This window comes from Cibotium barometz, chromosome 18, assembly GCF_041138505.1.
Source record: "Cibotium barometz isolate CiBa-2024 chromosome 18, ASM4113850v1, whole genome shotgun sequence".
Lineage (NCBI taxonomy): Eukaryota > Viridiplantae > Streptophyta > Polypodiopsida > Cyatheales > Cibotiaceae > Cibotium > Cibotium barometz.
Genome location: NC_141063.1, coordinates 35,458,431 through 35,477,160, shown reverse-complemented (window position 1 = coordinate 35,477,160; position 18,730 = coordinate 35,458,431). Strand labels below are relative to the sequence as shown.

General features: G+C 48.6%; 1 protein-coding gene across 4 annotated transcripts in view; it reads left to right on the top strand.

Moving 5' to 3' along the window:
* The window catches only part of LOC147629254 (midasin-like protein), a 108,150-nt gene that overhangs the window by 10,967 nt on the left and 78,453 nt on the right, over positions 1-18,730 (top strand). For all 4 annotated transcript variants that reach the window (XM_086812513.1, XM_086812512.1, XM_086812511.1 and 1 more), the window contains exons 7-10: positions 8,644-8,737; positions 8,829-8,963; positions 9,274-9,330; positions 9,435-9,614. In XM_086812513.1, coding sequence (XP_086668639.1) covers positions 8,644-8,737; positions 8,829-8,963; positions 9,274-9,330; positions 9,435-9,614 — 466 coding nt within the window. The remainder of the gene's footprint in view (positions 1-8,643; positions 8,738-8,828; positions 8,964-9,273; positions 9,331-9,434; positions 9,615-18,730) is intronic.

Below are 18,730 nucleotides of genomic sequence, written 5' to 3'. Positions count from 1 at the left end.
AACTTTCACTGCAGGCTCCCGAGGAAAGGTGTTCTTGGGGAATGATCATGCTTGCAATATTGAAGGTATGGGCACCGTGAATTTGACTTTGCAGGATGGTAGTGAGTTTGTGCTGCCAAATGTGAGGTATGTGCCTGGTTTGAAAACCAGTCTCCTGTCTGTGGGCCAGCTTGATGCCTTGGGATACACGGCCATATTTGGAAATGGCACATGGAAATTGACCAAAGGCACAAGGCTGATTTCAAAAGGATGCAAGAAAGGAACATTATATAGCCTTCATGGTCAGGCTTTGTCTGGTAAGTTTATTGCTTTTGCAGAGGTACGCTCCCACATGGAGCTTTGGCATAAGAGACTTGGGCACATGAGCCAAAAGGGTCTCTCCATTTTGTCCTCCTTGAACAAGTTTGATGCAAAAGGAAGCAAGCTTGATTTTTGTAATGATTGCTTGTATGGGAAACAGAATAGGAGTTCTTACTCCTCTCGTGCCTCTCGCAAGGCTGAAAAGTTGGACTTGGTCCACTCTGACATATGCAGCATGCCCATTAAATCTAAAGGTGGTTCAAAGTACTTTGTGTCTTTTGTGGATGATCACTCACGAAAAGTATGGATCACTTTGTTGAAATCTAAGGATGATGCTTTTGCTGCATTTCAAAAGTTTTATGCATTTGTTCATACTCAAACAGGAGTGAAGATTAAATGCTTACGCACTGACAATGGGGGTGAGTTTGTTAGTACTAAATTTCAGAAATTTTGTGATGATAATGGCATTAAGAGGGAACTTACACCCCCCTATAGCCCCTCTTCAAATGGTGTGGCTGAAAGGTATAATCGTACACTGTGTGAAAGAATTCGATGCATGCTGTCCACAGCTAATCTCTCTCAGGATTTTTGGGGAGAAGCCTTGAAAACTGCAGTTCATGTTTGCAATCGATCTCCACACACAGCTTTGAAAGGTGGAATCCCTGAGGAGGTTTGGTCTGGCAAACCGTCCTCATATGCCCACTTACGCATCTTTGGTTGTGATGCATATGTGCATATCCGCAAGGAAGACCGGAACAAGCTTGATGCTAAGTCCGAGAAGGGCACCTTCGTTGGCTACGGTGATGAAGGTGAGATGGGCTACCGTGTGTGGTTGCCATCAACCAACAAAGTGGTTCGCAGCCGGGATGTTGTATTTTATGAGGCAAAGCTGCTCCGTAATGTTTGTGCCTCTCATGGTGATCAGAAAAAGGTCAAATTTCAGCAAGGGCAGCCACCCATTGATGCTGAAAATGAGCCCCAGGATGCTTCACAAAGGGCTGAAGATAATGAGTCCGTGATATTTGAGCCAGAAGAGGTTGGACAGCCGCTTCATGCTCCTGGAGGTGTAGGGCAGCAACCCCTATATGCTGAAAATCAGGCTGTTCGTGAAAACCCGCAGCCTTTTGATGCTGAAATTATGATTCCTCCCGATATTGACCCCCAACCAGCCAATGATCATTGGGTATGAAGGTCTACTCGCTTTCGGAGGGAACCTCAGCGTTTTGATCCCTCTTTGCAACATGTTTTGCTTACAGATGAGGGTGAGCCTCTTACTTTCAAAGAGGCTAAGTCTTGTGAACTCCGAAGCAAGTGGGAGCATGCTATGCAGGAGGAGATTAAGTCTCTACATGCAAATGACACTTGGGACTTGGTTGAGTTGCCCAAAGGAAGGAAGGCTATTCCTAACAAGTGGGTGTACAAAGTCAAGACAGTTGACGGCCAGCCTAAGTATAAAGCCCGCCTTGTTGCTAAGGGCTATGCTCAGAAGGAAGGGATTGATTTTCAGGAGGTCTTCTCTCCTGTGGTCAAAATGACCACCCTTCGTGTTTTGTTTGCTCTCACTGCTGTTTTGGATTTAGAACTGTATCAGATGGATGTAAAGACAGCTTTCTTACATGGTGATTTAGATGAAGAGCTGTATATGAAGCAGCCTGAAGGCTTTGTCATTCCTGGCAAAGAACATCTGGTTTGTAAGCTGAAGCGTAGTCTCTATGGGCTGAAACAAGCCCCGAGGCAGTGGTACAAAAAGTTTGATGCTTTCATGCTTAACCAAAAGTTTAATCGTAGCCATGCAGATCATTGCTTGTATACTAAAACTGATGCAGATGGCAGCCCAGTGATACTTGTGCTGTATGTTGATGACATGCTTCTTGCAGGGAAGAATAAGAGCATTTTGGAAGCTCTTAAGGACCAGCTGAAGTCAGCTTTTGCTATGAAGGACTTGGGTTCAGCTGAACATATTTTGGGTCTTCGGATTAGACGGGACAGAGCACAGAAGTTGCTTTTCCTCTCACAGGAGAAGTATATCCAGAAAGTCCTTGATAGATTTAACATGGCTGATTCTAAGCCTTTGGGTGCTCCATTGCAGCCCTATGTTAAACTATCCAAGGATGATTGCCCAAAAGATGATGATGCAGCCAGTACTATGCGTGGGATCCCTTATGCTTCTGCTTGTGGATCTCTTATGTATGCTATGGTTGCTACACGGCCAGACATTGCTCATTCAGTGGGAGTAGTCAGTCGTTTTATGTCCAACCCGGGCAAAGCACATTGGGATGCTATAAAGTCTATTTTGAGGTACTTGAAGGGGACACAGAAGAAATGCCTTATGTATGGTAAAGGTCCACTTGAGGTGCAGGGTTATTGTGATTCAGACATGGCAGGTGATTCTGATACCCGCAAGTCTACTAGTGGGTACATCTATACTCTTGCAGGTGGTGCTGTTTCTTGGTGCTCTAGACTCCAGAGGATAGTAGCACTTTCTACTACTGAGGCCGAGTACATCTCCGTCACAGAGGCTTCTAAGGAGGCCATTTGGTTAGCACGCCTTGTCACAGAGTTTGGATTGCCAGAGAGGGCTCCGGTCCTTGGTTGTGATAGCCAGAGTGCCATATACCTGGCTAAGAATGCCATGTTTCATGCTCGTACCAAACACATTGATGTACGGTATCACTTCATCAGACAGGTGCTAGATGATGGCTTGGTCAGTTTGGTCAAGATTGGCACTCATGAGAACCCTGCAGATGCTCTCACCAAAAGTTTGCCAAAAGCACAGCTTGATATGTGTGTACAGCGGGTGGGAGTTACATAGCTTAGAGGAGCTTCACTGGCCCTTTAAGTGGGAGGTTGTTGGGTATAAAGTCCCAGTTTCGCCTCCAGACCTTGATCATCGCGTAGCTCTTGTCGAGAGCTTCGCGGCCATATATTTACTTGTACATTTGGCCCTCATTTGGGCCTTGTAAAGGCATTCTTTGTATTTGGTCCGCCGGGCGCCCTATAAGTTGGGCGCCCGCCCATACCCTTGTATTACTATAAATACGAGGTCTCCCTTGAGCCTCAATAAGACATTCAAGATATTCTTGAGCATTGTGTGAGTTCTCTCTCTCTCTCTCACTCTCACTCTTCTCTATCTCCTCTGCACTTCCTTGGCTAAGGCTCTTGTGTTTGAGTCATTCTCCTGCAACAGCCTCTACTTAGCCTCTCACAGTCACGTTCTCATTTAGGGAGGCTGAGGTGACACATTCCCCCTTTATCACTCGGTCTGGCAAGGCTGCCCACTGGCACCTTACCTCTTCCTATTTGTCGCCAAGGCGATGAGGAGTTTTCTCTCAGCTCAAGAGACGAGACTCCAGGGATTGCGTCTCCCCATCCGTACTCAGGAGCAGCTGCTGGACTCAGAGTTTGCACATGACACGACAACATACCTATCTGAGGATGTGGGGAATCTCCAGAGATTCGCAAAGGCGATCGAGATCGTTTGTCTAGCATCACGAGCGTAGATCAACTTGCACCAAGTTGTGTGGTTTTTGGGTAGGCTCTACACGCACCCCGACTTGGCATCCAGTTGAGTCTTTTCAGTGGATCCCAAGGGGCACTCCAGTCCGCTATCTGGGATGCTAGGTGGGCATTGATATCTCCTTGGAGTAGCAGCTCGCCCCTCTTCTTCCGAGCATTTGGATGAAGCTCTTGTACTGGAATTCTACAAGGCTCTTCTTAGCCAGCCGAGTGGTGGTGGCGAACCAGGTCCTTCTTGCCACCATGTGGTACATTACTTCTTGTTGGGCCTTCTCCCGAGCATGCATTGGTCAGGTACAGCGGTTGATCCGGAACTTCTTGTGGGCCGGCAGTAGCCGCACTGCAAAGGATGAATGACTCTATCCGACGGGTGGGTGTTGTGAATAAATGCTCGAAACATTTTTTACAGAATTGAATCCTCCTCTACTTTGCTAGCCTGGCGCGCTTGGCGGTTTTGCTTAGCTCTGGAAGTTGACTGGCAGCCCTGGCGTGGGCCAACGACTTGCCACTCTCCGGTAGCAAAGTTGTCCGCGATCAGGTCATGGTGTTCGGCTACCTGAGGGCCTGTCTTTCTCCCCACCCCTTGATGATGATCTGAGCTGGGACCGCTGTGGGGGGGGGGGACCACTAGAGGCGTTCTCCTCGACTGGCACCGAGGGCAAGCTCTGGCGAGGTGTCCCATTTGCCTGCAAATGAAGCATTGGCCAGTGAGGCATGAGTATTCCACTCTTTGTGGGATGGGGTCTCCCCATAGGCAAGGAAGGGATATGACGTGAGGCACTGTCTCCCAGCAAGGCAATACAGTTGCGAGGGAATGGAATCCCGCCCGCCCGTGCGAGGGATGAAGCGGCAGTGTGTGTGTGTGTGTGTGAGGGGGGGTGATTCCATCACTCTTCCAATGGCTCCACCAATCACCGGGAGAAGAGCAGGGTATTCGTTCATGAGGCGTGGAAAGGAGACTGTTACGGGAAAGCCTGAAACGCCAGCCAGTGGGTTGGATGCGGGGTTGAAGCCGTGTTGCCACCTCGCGGGCCGTACGCAATTGGATGGCGTCGACTGCATGACTCTATCTGATGCAACTGGCGAGTCAAATTCAACCTGGTAGTAGCCTCACTGCAAAGGATGAATGACTCTATTCGACGGGTGGGTGCTGCGAATAAATGCCCGAAACGGTTTTTTGGCAGAACTGAATCCTCCTATACTCTGCAAGCCTGGCGCACTTGGCGGCTCCGCTCAGCTCCGGAAGTTGGTTGGCAGCCTTGGCGCGGGCCAACGACCTACCACTCCCCGGTAGCAGAGTCGTCTGCGATCAGGTCATGGTGTTCGGCTACTTGAGGGCGTGCCTTTCTCCCCACCCCTTGATGATGATCTAAGCTGGGACCGCCGGCCGGCCGGGGGGGGGGGGACCCATTGGAGGCGCTCTCCTCGATTGGGGCTGAGGGCAAGCTCTGGCGAGGTGTCTCATCTGCCTGCAAATGAAGCATTGGCCAGGGAGGCATGAGTATTCCACTCTCTGTGGGATGGGGTATGACGTGAGGCACTGTCTCCAGCAACGCAATATAGTTGCGAGGGGATGGAATTCCGGCCGCCCGTGCGAGGGATGAAGCGGCAGTTTGGGGGGGGGGGTGGGAATCCATCACTCTTCCAATGGCTCCACCAATCACCGGGAGAAGAGCAAGGTATTCCTTCCTGAGGCGTGGGAAGGAGACTGTCACGGGAAAGCCCGAAACACCAGCCAGTGGGTCGGATGTGGGGTCGAATCCGTGTTTCCACCTCGTGGGCCGTACGCAATTGGATGGGGCTCGGCTGCATGACTCTATCTGACGCAACTGGTGAGTCAAATTCAACCTGGTAGTAGCCGCACTGCAAAGGATGAATGTCTGTGATCTTTGCAGGCGCTCCAAGGAGACTAGCCTGTAGAAGATCCCCGAGTTGTCCGCGCACAGGGCGGCTACCAAGCGGCTACCAACAATCGTGCACACCAGAGTGGAGGCCTCTAGAGATGCAACTGTTGTAGTGAGGAGCCAGAGGTCCGCTTCTGAGAAGGATAGGCAAGGGACGGCGGCCTCGGTCGGGGGTGACGTAGCGGCTGCCATGGAGTCCTCCTGAGGGATGAAGACCAAAAGAGGCCGAAGCTTGGGGAACAATGAAGGTCCCCGAGAACTAAGAAAACTACTTGCAAAAAGCGGGGGGTGGAGAGAGAAAGGAATAGGTGAAGCCAAAATAGGCGGAGGAGGGGGATAGAAGAGGCCGAAGGGGCAAGGCGGAGAGAGGGAGGGGGGGGGGACATACCCTGAACAGGGAGAATGTGGGAGGATGGGGGCAGCGGGCTGGATTGGGGGGGGGGGGGGGGGGTGGCACGCACTGATCCTGCGCATGCTCTTACTTAGACGTCTCAGTGAGCGTGATGTTGAGTTGATGCCATGCCTGGTTTTTGATCTAGACTTACATGTGTAATGGTACTAGAAGTTCTATGGTTTCTGATCTAGACTTACATGTGTAATGGTACTAGAAGTTTGTACATGCGGAAGCTTATGAAACCTTTTACTTGATTAGCAGAGATCATTCACAAAACTGAAATTATGCGAGAGAGATGGATTGGAGAGACAGAGAGAGAACTGTACACAGGATTGTGTCCCACTAATCCTCAGGAGGGCCTTTACCTGTAGGTGTATTTCTCTGTGTTGCTGTGTGTGCAACTAGACTGACCTGCAGGGCTGTAAATTCCTATTTGTACTTACTACTGACCAAAATGATGTGCAGATGCTGAAGACTTGTGCGTTTTTCTCCATACAGGTTGGATGACCTGCATTTTTCTGTGAACGCTGATTTGGGACTGGTCTGGACCTCCTTGTACCTTGCTTAATAGTTGAGAGCTGCTTCTAACAGTTGTATCCACAGTATATATGCAAGGGAATGATGAGATGTCTGCTAGGACTGTTATATAGGGGTTGGACTGCTGGCTGACTGTGCTGAGGCTGGTGGACTTGCATATGGGCTGTCGTGGGTGTTTTACTACCTTTCAAAGGTGTGCCCCATCGGTGCCCTACACATGGGCCCTCGGATGGGCACCCACAGCCTCTATGCCCGCCTTTTTTTGGGTGGCCAAAAGGGCTGCCCAAAAGCCTTACGTGCACGATTGACCAATGCGCCCTTCATGTGGGTGTTACTAGTATCATTTCCATGGGTTCATACAGACCGGGACCAACCCATATGACCTATCAGTGGCCTAATAAATGCCCAGGATGACGCGGCGTATTACATCATACAAGTGGGTTACAAAGGTGTGCGGGATGGGCATGACATTGACCCTAACTTCCCCTTGGTGGTACACCGGTGACTTGTCCGTGGACAAGGTGTATAACACGTGTTTGTGTTAGGGTTTAGAGAGAGGAATAGAGAAGAGTGCAGCGGAATCAAACACACAGCACACACAAGAGGCCTAAAACTATTGTTCTGTATGTTGTACAAGAATGAAATTTAACAACTGGATTTGGAGTACAAGAGATGGTTGAGAACAAAGATGTCAGTTCTCACCTCCTTGACCAACCTGTACTTTAGGGAGATGCTCTGCAGGCTCTCATCACTGAGAGTTTGCAGGTGATAATGACGATTTTCCCTAGGCGTATATATATGCACCCTAGGTGCTGATCTGCCAGTAGAAACTGCTGTCGACCTCCTGTTATTGTCCATGACATGCATTTAATGCTGCCGACTGCCATGTGGCATAGTTGTGTGCCCAGAGGGCCCCAGACTGCTGTACATTGTCGCGCACACTGCCCAATGCCTCTGCACATTGCCCGAGGTTGTGTCTGCCACATGGCACCATTACAGGAGAGGTGTGTCACACAAAGGCTCACAAAATGCCTATTGTCGGGCCTTAGGGCCTAGCACTTGAGCTAATGTAGTATGTCCATGGCATCCAAGTGCAGGATGCACGTGACATCCCCTCTTGTTTGGCTTGACGATGGGGTCAGGAGTTTCATTGGATAATCCTTGAACAATTTGAGATATTTCTCATAGAATTCTAGCGTTAGCTTCTTGAGGGTCTTGTGTACCGAATGATGATACCAGAATTTGGTAGTTCTTTGAAATTTCAGGAGGTGACCGTGGTCTTGTGCCTTGGCATCCACCGAAGTGTGGCTTTTGGCTGATCATGTGGGTGGCGAAGTTGTTGGGGGTGTGTGTGTGGCCTTAGGGCCTTGCGTTTGAGTCAGTGAAGTATGTCCACAGCATCCAAGTGCGGGATTTATGTGACAATTTCTGTTCCCAATTGAACTTTGATGTTGTTAGTCAGAGCATTGTTTCTTCAATATACCCTAAGGTTTTGTAGGTGTCATAGCAGGGAAGCATTTGCCATGATTGGAATCATTGTTAGAGGAAAGCAGGCCTGTTGTCACCCTCCACTCATTTTTGGTCTCTTGAAAAAGTTTCTGATATTGCGAGTTTGTGAAAATGCTCTGAATCTATAAGGTGTGTAAGTTGTATATCATATATTTCTCAAAAGATTTTTGTTTAATATTGGAGTTTGGATGGTAAGTGTCTTCAATACTTTGATTATTTTATTATCAAAGGGTTTTTGTGGTCCGAATCTAAGGTAGTGAAGCATAACCTATTTTTTTGGGATTAATCTCTTGTTATAATGTTAGAATGTGGTAAGATCGAATGTAGTTTAACGCTTCCTCTTGGTGCTTTTTAGCTATGAATGTGTTGGTTTCCAGTTTTTTGTCGTAGTTCATCCAATTCATTCTATACATGGCGATTTGAATGCTCTTTAGCTGTATCTTGACACACTTACTTGTTTGCACACTTTTGAATTTTTATCAGAGATCTTCTTAAGTGGTGTCAGAGATTGAAGAACATTAAGGAGGTTGGAGCTGCTGTCCAACCGAACTCGGTCCGTGAAGTGATCTACAGAGAGGTCTGTGGCTCTGCCTGATGCCTGTACTCATAAGATGCCATGTGTAATGTACAGCTGATATGTTTTTTTTTTCTCTGGGCTATCTTGGCAGGCTGTTGATTGCTTTGTCAGATGCATTGCCAACCCCAAAAATCGTTGTCTTGTTATGGATGGTATTGCCAAGCTGTGGGATATCACTGAAGAGCAAGTTAACTATTTTGAAATGTTGAATAAGCCATTGCTACAGGTTATTTCAACTCTCTAGAGCCATGTTTTTTTTTTTGGGGTCAATTGTGTTTGGCGTGTCTATGTGCCTGGAACTTTTGCATAAAATGACTCTATCGGACTTGTAATCTGCACATCCTTTCCCCTAGACAGGCCTATTTGGGGTAGCACCGATACGATTTCTGTTTCTGTTGCATACCACGATGTGTACGCTAACCTCATTCATAAGTATGCATGCTCGATGATTTGCATCATTTGTTAGCACTTTGGTTCTAAAAGGACTTTACAGAACCTCACTTGTCCCCAATAAAATAATTCAACTTTTGTGACAGGTCTTCCCAAATGTAGTTCAAGTTGGGCGGGCTTGCTTACCTGTTCATCAACTTAAGGTGCAACCAATGTGTTTTTGAAAGAAATGGTCATTGTGGCAATGCAGCTTTCTTGTTCTTTCTTTTAGGACATGCATGGTAAGCTTTCATTGATGCTCTCTCAGGAAAAGCAAACTTCTGGGCGATCTTTTGCATATACTGGCCATGCTATGCGGAATCTGGAGCGTATTGCAGTATGTGTACAACAGCAGGAGCCAGTACTCTTGGTTGGTGAAACTGGCACAGGCAAGACAACCCTTGTTCAGCATCTAGCTGAACAGATTTCCATGCCTTTGACTGTGATGGTAAGCTTTGTAATCAAAACTTGAGGGATTTTTTTTCTTATTGTTGCAGCTATAATAAATACTGAAGTGTTTCTAACATATTCATGATTAAGTGAATTCTGATCTGGAAGTGTCTTTTAATTCATGCAAACTGATGCTGCAGTCCTTTGTTATTATGCCATATAGTTTTCACCTGGAACTACTTCATGAATGGGGAAGAAGATACTCATATACATTTGGGTGCCCATTCCTTATCAGCCGCTGGCTACATGTGGATGCACTTATGAAGCCAACGCCAGGTTATTAGTAATGGTTCGAATAATGGGGGTGTTGATTATTATGCATATTGGAGGGTCTGGGATCCAAGGAGACTCTGGATGCTTTTCATGTTCCCTCTGAAGTGCAACAATCTTGCGCCTGATAGCTCTCCTTGTTCAGGGTTTCTTGTTTCTTGGCCAAAGCAACACTATGATAATACTGGCTGGTGCCATCTGAGTCCCTGGCTCCGTGAGGCACAAAACAACTGGGCAATTGCCAATGATCGGACTCGGTGGTGTCAGGCATGAGCCTTCTCTATCCAAGTCCCAATCATCCACTTTGAACCTATCCAATCATGCAATGATACATCCATCCCCGCTTTTGCGGTTATGCTAGGAGTAAGATAAAGAGTCAGGCCTCCTATATCCAAGAGTCCCTGCCATAGAAGGAGAGCATGAATCTCCCATGAGGCTCTCTCCAAGGGGTGTGTTCTACCCTCACGGCCATCCTTTTTGTCAGAGGGTGGTTGCTCAACCATGTTGAAATCCCGTCCAACAATCCAATGACCTACATGGGGGGAGGAGCTCTCTGATGGTGTTCCAAAAGGCCACCTCTCACTTCTCACATTAGGTTCATAAATATTCAAGATGTCCAATTTCTGACCCTCATGCATGACCATAATCCACTATGCTCTAGGAGGTATGATGCAAATGAAATGCACACACCCTGTTTGGTCTCATTTGCCCAGGAACAATAAGTGTAGCCAGAAAGAATCTTACAAGTTTTACCATAGTGGTGCCTATCCAATTTGTGTTCCTGCAACAAGAGCACATCCATAGTAATACCCGTAATAGCAGGATGGAGCTGGTCCTTCACCAGGTCTTCCTATTGTGGGTGGTGGTTTTGACCCCGGACCTAAGCAAACGCTTAGCTGGTGTTTGTGTCCTCTCATTATGCTGAAGGAGGGGATAATCCTTGGAACAAAGTCCACTTTATTTCCCATATTGTCACCATTTGGTCATCCAAATGGTCAACCCTTTCTTTGAGCCTTGTGCTCTGGACTAGCGCGTGGATCCTTGCCTAGATCCTGGAGGTGGGTCTCAGTGACCTTTGTCCGAGCCCAAAAATGCCTGCAGGTTTTACTAGCTTCGTGAATGGAGATTGTCCATGCCAATGGTGCATTGCATAAATGTGTGCATGCTTGGATATTGTTTGTGCGTGGTGTTTTACATTCCTGCTTGGTTTTTGTGTTCAAATCCTAGTAGGGGACGCCTACTTGTGTACTGTGCACATGAAACTGTTGGCTGACGTGTTTCGGTGGCATGTGAACAAATGGTAAGTATTGTCTAAACCTTTGTTCATGCGTACAAGAGTTATGGCTTATTTTTCTGTTTTGCAAGTTGCGGACAAGTTATAAGTCACTTTGATTCACACTTCATTAAAGTGTGGGCGGACAGTTTATTAGAGAGTTTGGGACTTAAGGTTGGCCAGACAAGAATTTAGGCTAAAACAAAGCTCCTTTATTTGGGTCATATCATCACTCAGGATGGTATACGTGTAGACCCAAACAAGGTGAGACAAGTTCTTGAGTGGCCAATGGACTCCTTAAGGGAGTTATGAAAAAACAAGAGCATGAATAGTCCTCCAGTTATTTGGAATGAAGTCCTTAACCGGAGCTTCAAGGCTTTCAAAGAGTTGATGACTACAGCACCTATGTTGCATTTAGTGGACACTAGTAAACCGTTTGTCATCGAGACAAATGCTAGTGATTTAGCCATAGGGGTAATTGTTTTCCAGGATGGTACGCCCGTTGCCTTTGAGCATTCATGGCTAAGAGAAGTGGAGACATTCTCTCTACGGTTCCAAGATGACTAATCATCATTTCTTGAAGTACATTTGTGACCAGGATTTGTGTGGTGGCAAAGCTAGGTGGGTGGAACTCATGCAAGAGTTCGATCTTGAGATAACGATATCGTAAGGGATCTAGCAACCGGGTTGCAGATGCAATTAGTGGGATTCCTGAATGCCTTTGTTAGTGTGGCAATGATATCGATTGATCTCTATCTATCTCTTCAAGGGCTTTACCAAGAAGCTCATTTCTTTGGAAAGGTCTGGCAACTCGTTCAGACCAGTGGCAACTCAAGAGATCTAGCAGGTCCGGATACTCAGATAAGCCGTGTAAACATCTGAAGCATGTGTCCTACTGTGTAAACATCTGAAGCATGTGTCCTACTGGAAGACCCTTTAGATTTGGACACTTATTCACCTCTTGGGTGGCTTTTCATAGTGATTAAAATGAACTAATAGCTAGTGTCAGAATGAGATCGTCTTTCGCGCTAGAGGCGAAAGAAAACTAGGCTCTGATACCAACGTGATATCCCTGGGCGGGATTGACCACTTTCGAAACACTACGTGTATTAAAACACTTAATTCACTTAAATACTGGATAGCGCACATCACAAGATTGCAAAGCTGAAAACTGAAAATACACCTGCAATGAGTCAAAACTGCTCGCCATTCCCTCAAATAGGCTTTATTATCTTGAGAGAAAATATTACAAACTTCATATGCTTCTAGAGCCAGATGTCTACACACAATGCATTGAAAGCAATATTGAACAAGTGTTGTCATTGATGGACTTCAACCACCAATGCCTACACTATATCTCACTCTACTCATCTCTAGCCACACACCAACACGCATGAACCAATCCCTAGAGCATTATGACCAAGCTATGTAGTACAAAGTGAACCATTGATTGGTTCCTCACACCCCCGTAGGGTTCACAGGAGTTTACCAAGCCAAACACAAGAAAGTCACACCCCCAAGGGTTTACAAGAGTTTACCTTGAGATATGGGTTGATATACACGTGGAGAGTGTACCACCAGCAGGTATTTGACTACGTTGATGTGACAGCTGGTGCAGCGGGTACAGCAACATTAAGTTAGGGTCTCAGCTGAATTAGGGTTTCTATAAATTAGGGTTTTTATAAGTTAGGGCTTTAGCTGGATTAGGGTTTCTACAAATTACGGTTTTTGAAAATTCAGCAGTTCCATGAGTAGGTATGAGTAGCAGAAACTACTCAGTGATTGAACAACCCATTTTTGTTAAAAAAAAATCTGCAAATTACAGTTTCTTCAAAATTAAGATTTTTGTAAAAAAATTAGGGTTATAGAAAATTAGGGGTTTCAAGTAGGCACCCATTTAATGTGAGAGAGAGGTAAAGAGTGGATAGACTTGTGGGCTTTTACACGCAAGAGAGGCCTCATTGGACCACCTCTCAAGTTGGGCACCCCTCTCCCATAAGTGGGGAGGGTGCCCAAGCAGGTGCCAAGTGCCCACACAGATGGCCATGCCCACATTAAACCTGGAACAAGTCGCACTTGGATTCCTTTGCATAAAGCTTCCTCCTGCCTCAATATCTGCAAGACATTCTTGAGATGCTGTACATGCTCGTGCCATGACTTAAGTGTGTCATCAAGGAATACCATGACAAACTTTCCTAGATATTGACAAGGTAAATCATTCATAATTTTGGGGGTTTTTCAAATTGAGGTCAAAATCAGCAAAGTAAGCCTTCCTTGGTTGTAGAAATTTGGGGCTTTTGTGAAAATTGGCCAATTAACTACACATTGAAGCAATTGCAGTGCATAAAAATTGGGGCTTTTCAGATTGGAGCATGTAATTGGGCATTATAGCTGTGATTTGTCGCATATGTATACACATTGTGTGTAATTGGACAATTTGGTGCAGGTTACCACATGCTTCAGTTTGCAGGCAGAAATTTGCACAGGACATTTGGTTGCATGGCAGTGCACATTGGTGTTTGGTTTGCTTGCAGGTATATTTTGTTGACATGGCTCAAAATGCTACAGATGTATTTGGTGTGCTCACCCAGGAGGACAAGTTGGATGGATCTAACTACTCTCTCTGGATTTTCATGATCCATAATTTGCTGGTAGCCAAAGGGCTTTGGGACATCGTGTGTGGTGATGACACACACCCACTTACAAAACAGCCAACAACGCCTCAAAGGGAAGGTGCTTAAAGAGCTCCTGAGGTAGAACCTGCTCCGACACAAGAGCAGAAGAGATGGGACTCTAGGGATGCACATGCCATGTCCTTGATAGCCTTTTCAGTGAAAAGGACTATTATTTCGCACATTCGTTCTTGCAAGATATCAAAGCTTGCATGGGACACATTGGAAGCAATGTATCAGGTACGCAACGAGGTAAGAATTACCTACTTGAAGAGGCAATTGGATCTTCTTTCTATGGATGAGGGTGACTCCATGGCAGATCATCTCACCAAAGTGAAAGATTTGCAGGAATAATTGCTCAACATTGACGAGGTTATCCCAGACAGACAGCTGGTTACCAACACTCTTCATTCTTCACCACCTTCCTACTTGGGCTTTCACACCTCTCTCAACCTCTCTATGAGAGGAGGTGGTGATCGCGTCACTTTTGAAGAGCTGGTGGGTTTACTCTTGCAGGAAGAGCAAACAAGAGTAAACTTATCTAGCAACCGTGGTGGAGACAAGGCATTTACAACCAAGAATAATGGTAAAGCAAAGAGCTTTAGGCATGGGGGACAACAGTTTAGCAAGGTTGGTCATGGACAACCCTCTTCTGGTGGTGAAAAGTCTGACAAAGGGGATGCAAACAACCCTAAAAAGAAGAGCAAATGTCACTACTGCCATAAGCCTGGACACTACATCAGTGAACGCAGAAAGCGGATTGCAAAAGAGAAAAGGAAAGAAGCAGGCAATGCAGTAGCAGACTCTTCTGATGACAAAGCACAACAATCGGCTAATGTAATTCAGGAAGAGCACACTTTTTGGTCACATGCACTAATGACACACGAAGTGCTTAAGATAATGATATGTCTTGCATTGCATTTGACAGACAGGATGTATCATGGTATTTTGATAGTGGTGCTTTGAGCCACATCACTTCATGCAAAGATGTATTTCAGCAGTTGGTTGATGCTTCAAATGGCCGCACTGTATCATGTGCAGATCATACCACATATCCAGTAAAGGGAATTGGCAATGTCATACTCATTACAGCCAATGGTGCCAATATATGTATGAAATTGTATGTTCCAAGGATAAAGAAAAATCTGCTCTCCGTGTTAGCCATAAACGACCAAGGTTTAAAGGTTGAATTTGAAGATGGGAAGTGTTTCGTAAAAGACCCATCAAAGTGTTATGAAATAGTCACTTCTGGAACACGATACAAAGGCTTGTATAAGCTGGACAGCTATGACAAGCGTACTTATGATGCAAATACAGTGGCTGCCCACACTTCTGCTATGCATGATGCAGAGCTATGGCATGCTCGTTTTTGGCATGTAAATTTTCGGAGTTTGATGCTTTTGCAGAAGCATCATATGGTTGATAATATGCCGCCTCTTGAGTCTCCAACAAGACATGTATGTGGGGGGTGTATTTTGGGAAAGATGCAATGTAAACCATTCCCCAAAGATGGAGCTGTTAGAGAGCTGAAAGTAAATTACAGCTCATACATAGTGATGTATGTGGTCCAATGCGGACACCATCCATAGGGGGGCATATTTATTTCGTCACATTCATTGATGACTACTCCAAGTTTGCTTAGGTTTACCCCTTGAAAGCGAAAGCAGAAATGTTTACATGCTTTCGACACTTTGTAGCAATGGCTGAAAATATGTGTGGATGTAAAGTCCAAACACTCCGCTCAGATAGAGGTGGAGAAGCGATATCACTGAGGTCCCATCGCGTGCTCGCTGAAGCCCCCGCATCCACCCTGCTCTGCGCGCCTTCGCTCCCCCCCTTCCTCGCGTCCTTTCCTTCCGCCCCCCGCTTGCTCCCCTCTGCTCGCCGCTGCGCCCCCCCCCCCCCCCCCTCTGCTCGCCGTTGCGCCCCCCCCTCCTTCCTCGCTGCTGCGCCGCCCCCCCCTTCCTTCCTCGCTGCTGCGCCTCCCTCCCTCTTCGCCAGTTCGCCCCCCCTCCCCTCTTCGCCTGCTCGCCCTCCCTCCCCACTGTCGCCTGCTCGCCCCCCCGCCTCTTCGCCTCTTCCCCCCCCTTTTTTGCGCCCGCCTCCCTTCAGCAGCGCCCCGCCCCCCTCCCTATCGCGTTGTTGCCGTCCCCCCCCCCCCAGGGCCTCTCCTCCGTTTTTCGCCCCCTCCATCCTCTTTCGTGCTGCTCTTCTCCCCTTGGGGGTTTTTGTTTTGTTTTTTCCTCATCTTCATTCGTCCTTCCGCCTCTTGGTGTGCAGCCCGCTTCTTGCAGGTTTTCCGCTTTCGCCTCGCCCTCGCTTGAGCTTCAGACTCTGATGGAGACTCCTCCCGCCTCGCCTCAGAGGGACTCTTCCGCAGCCCCCTCGCCCGCCCCTGAGGACATCCCCATCAGGCTTTCTCTTTCGCCGGAAGAGAAAGCGAGCCTCACCGCAGAGGTGGAACGCCTTCAGGCTCATTCCACCAATCTACTTCAGGCTCGCCTTCTTGCAGATGTGGGCAAGATCCTGGATGTACAGCTCCTGGGCCGGGGCCATTATCAGATCGAGTTCGAGGCCGCCCAGAGCGTTGCCAAGGTCCTTGCCATGAGTCCTCTGGATATCAGGGGTGCTCGGGCTTTCTTCAGACCTTGGCAGCATGGATTTGACCCAGCAGCGGCGGAGCAGGGAGAGCGCCTCTTCCATATTACAGTTTGTTTCCCTGGTCTCTGCCGGGAGTATCTTCCGCTCCTCTCCAGGCTCGGAGGACTGGTGGGCTCGGTACTAGAGACGGGCCCCTCCGCAGCTTCAGTGGTGGCCAGAGCAGCAGGGCTACCCTCGGTCAGAGTGTTGGTGTCTGACATCTCCTCCCTTCCTAAGGTCATTCAGTTACCTAGGATAGGGGGGGGGGGGTGGATAGATCAGAGAGTGGAGTTTTCGGGGCTCCCGAACCAGTGCTTCATTTGCAGGCAGGTTGGTCATCTGGCCAAGGCCTGCTGCCCTCGCAGGAGACCTCGGCCCTCACCACAGCAGCAGGCCACTGATGGCCCGCCCACAGATTCGGCTCGGCAGGCTGCCTCAGGGACACCTGCTCAGGCCACAGAGACCTCGGAGTGGCAGCCTGGACAGGGGCGCCGTCGAGGGAGACAGCCCCAGCCGCACGCCCAGAGACCGCTGCAGCAGCAGCCACAGTCTCAGCCTCACTGGGTTCCCGTGAGGAACAGATTTGCTCCCCTTCAGGAGGAGACCCCTGCAGCGACCGAGGACCAGGAGATGCCAGCTCCCCCTCCTTCACCCCCCCCACCCCCGTCCCCTCCCACCGCCTCGCTTCCACCATCGCCTCCTCCCGCCCCCGCTCCGGTCTCGGCAGCGGCTCCCTCTCCTCCTCCCTCGCCTCCCCCTCCTCCCCCTCCTCCCGCCTCGCCTTCCCGGGAGACCCTGGCAGTTCCCTGGCGCTCACCTGCAGTCCGGAGAGCGCTGAGTACTGACCTCGCTCGAGCATCACAGAGGAGACCTATGCCGATTAGGGCCTCACGGATTTCTTCTATCCGCAGTCGGCTGAGTCGCCTCGGTATTAGACAGCGCTCGGAGGCCTTTGATTACACCTTCACACGGCTTTTTGGAGCAGAGGGCCCCCATGAGCCAGCACCCATTCGCGTTCATGTAGTGATACCTCCGGCCCGCGGGGAGGAGGCACTAGACTCAGCGGTGGCCTTCTCGTTCCCTCTATGTGGACCTTGTGATCGGGAGTGGACTCTTGAGCTCGCTCTCAGCACTTTGAAGACTCAGGCAGTTGAGTTTTCCCACCACATGAGCGACCTGGAGGTGACAGATGTGATAGGCCGACTTTGGGAGTTGGCTCATTTTTTCTTGGATCCCGGGAGTGTGGATACCTCAGGGATTCGGCATTTGGTCGTGCGCATAGTGGCAGACTTGGCACACGACCCTGGATATGTGAGTGTACACGAGGTTTCTATGTCAGAGCAGGAGGCAGTCGCCATGGGCCACAGCCACTGGCGTCTGATCCGGGATTCTTGCAGTACACCAGGTGGGCAGACTCGCAGCCGTTCGGATGGGGACTACTCTCCATCCAAACCACTGGCGAAGGCCCGTCGTACGGCTGAGACAGCATCCTCCTCAGCAGGGCATCCATGAGGATCATCTCATGGAATGTACAGGGCCTCGGCGGAGCACACTTTATACGCTATCGAGGCTGCTTGAGGCAGGAGCTTCAGAGATGCCTGGTTGGTGGTAGCATTGACATTTTGATGATGCAGGAGCACCACTTGGGTGAGAGCAGGATCCGGAGATATGGTTCGGTGATGCCTGATAGATGGGACACTTTCTGGTCTGCAGGGTTTGGTCCTTTGGGTGGACAGGGAGGAGTATGCATGGTTATTGCAGATGCATGGCGGCCGGCCATTGTGGATCGAGGGATCATTGTGCCTGGTAGAGCACAGTATGTCATTTTGAGGATGCATGACGAGCTATTGGGTGTGCTCAACATCTATGTGCCCAATCATGCTAGTGCCAGAGCAGAGTTCTGGACTCAGGTTACAGATGCATTGCCAGAGGCCGCACATTGGTGTGTTGGGGGAGACTTCAACATGCTTGAGGACCCGGCAGATAGGGTGGGAGGCAGTCATGTTACAGTGCACGGCACGGAGCTTGCAGCTTGGGACCGGTTTTGCATGTCACTGAGGATCACTGATGCATGGCAGCATGGGGCTTTTTCCCGGTCTTCTCTCGGTTGGATCGCCGGCAGGGAGGGACTAATCTTTCACGGATTGATCGCTTTTATGTGGGCGACTGGTTAGGGGAGCGAGGGGGCTCCGTCGGCATTCTCGCTGGCACTTCATTTTCAGATCATGCGCCAGTCATATTGACATTGGAGGAGGGGAC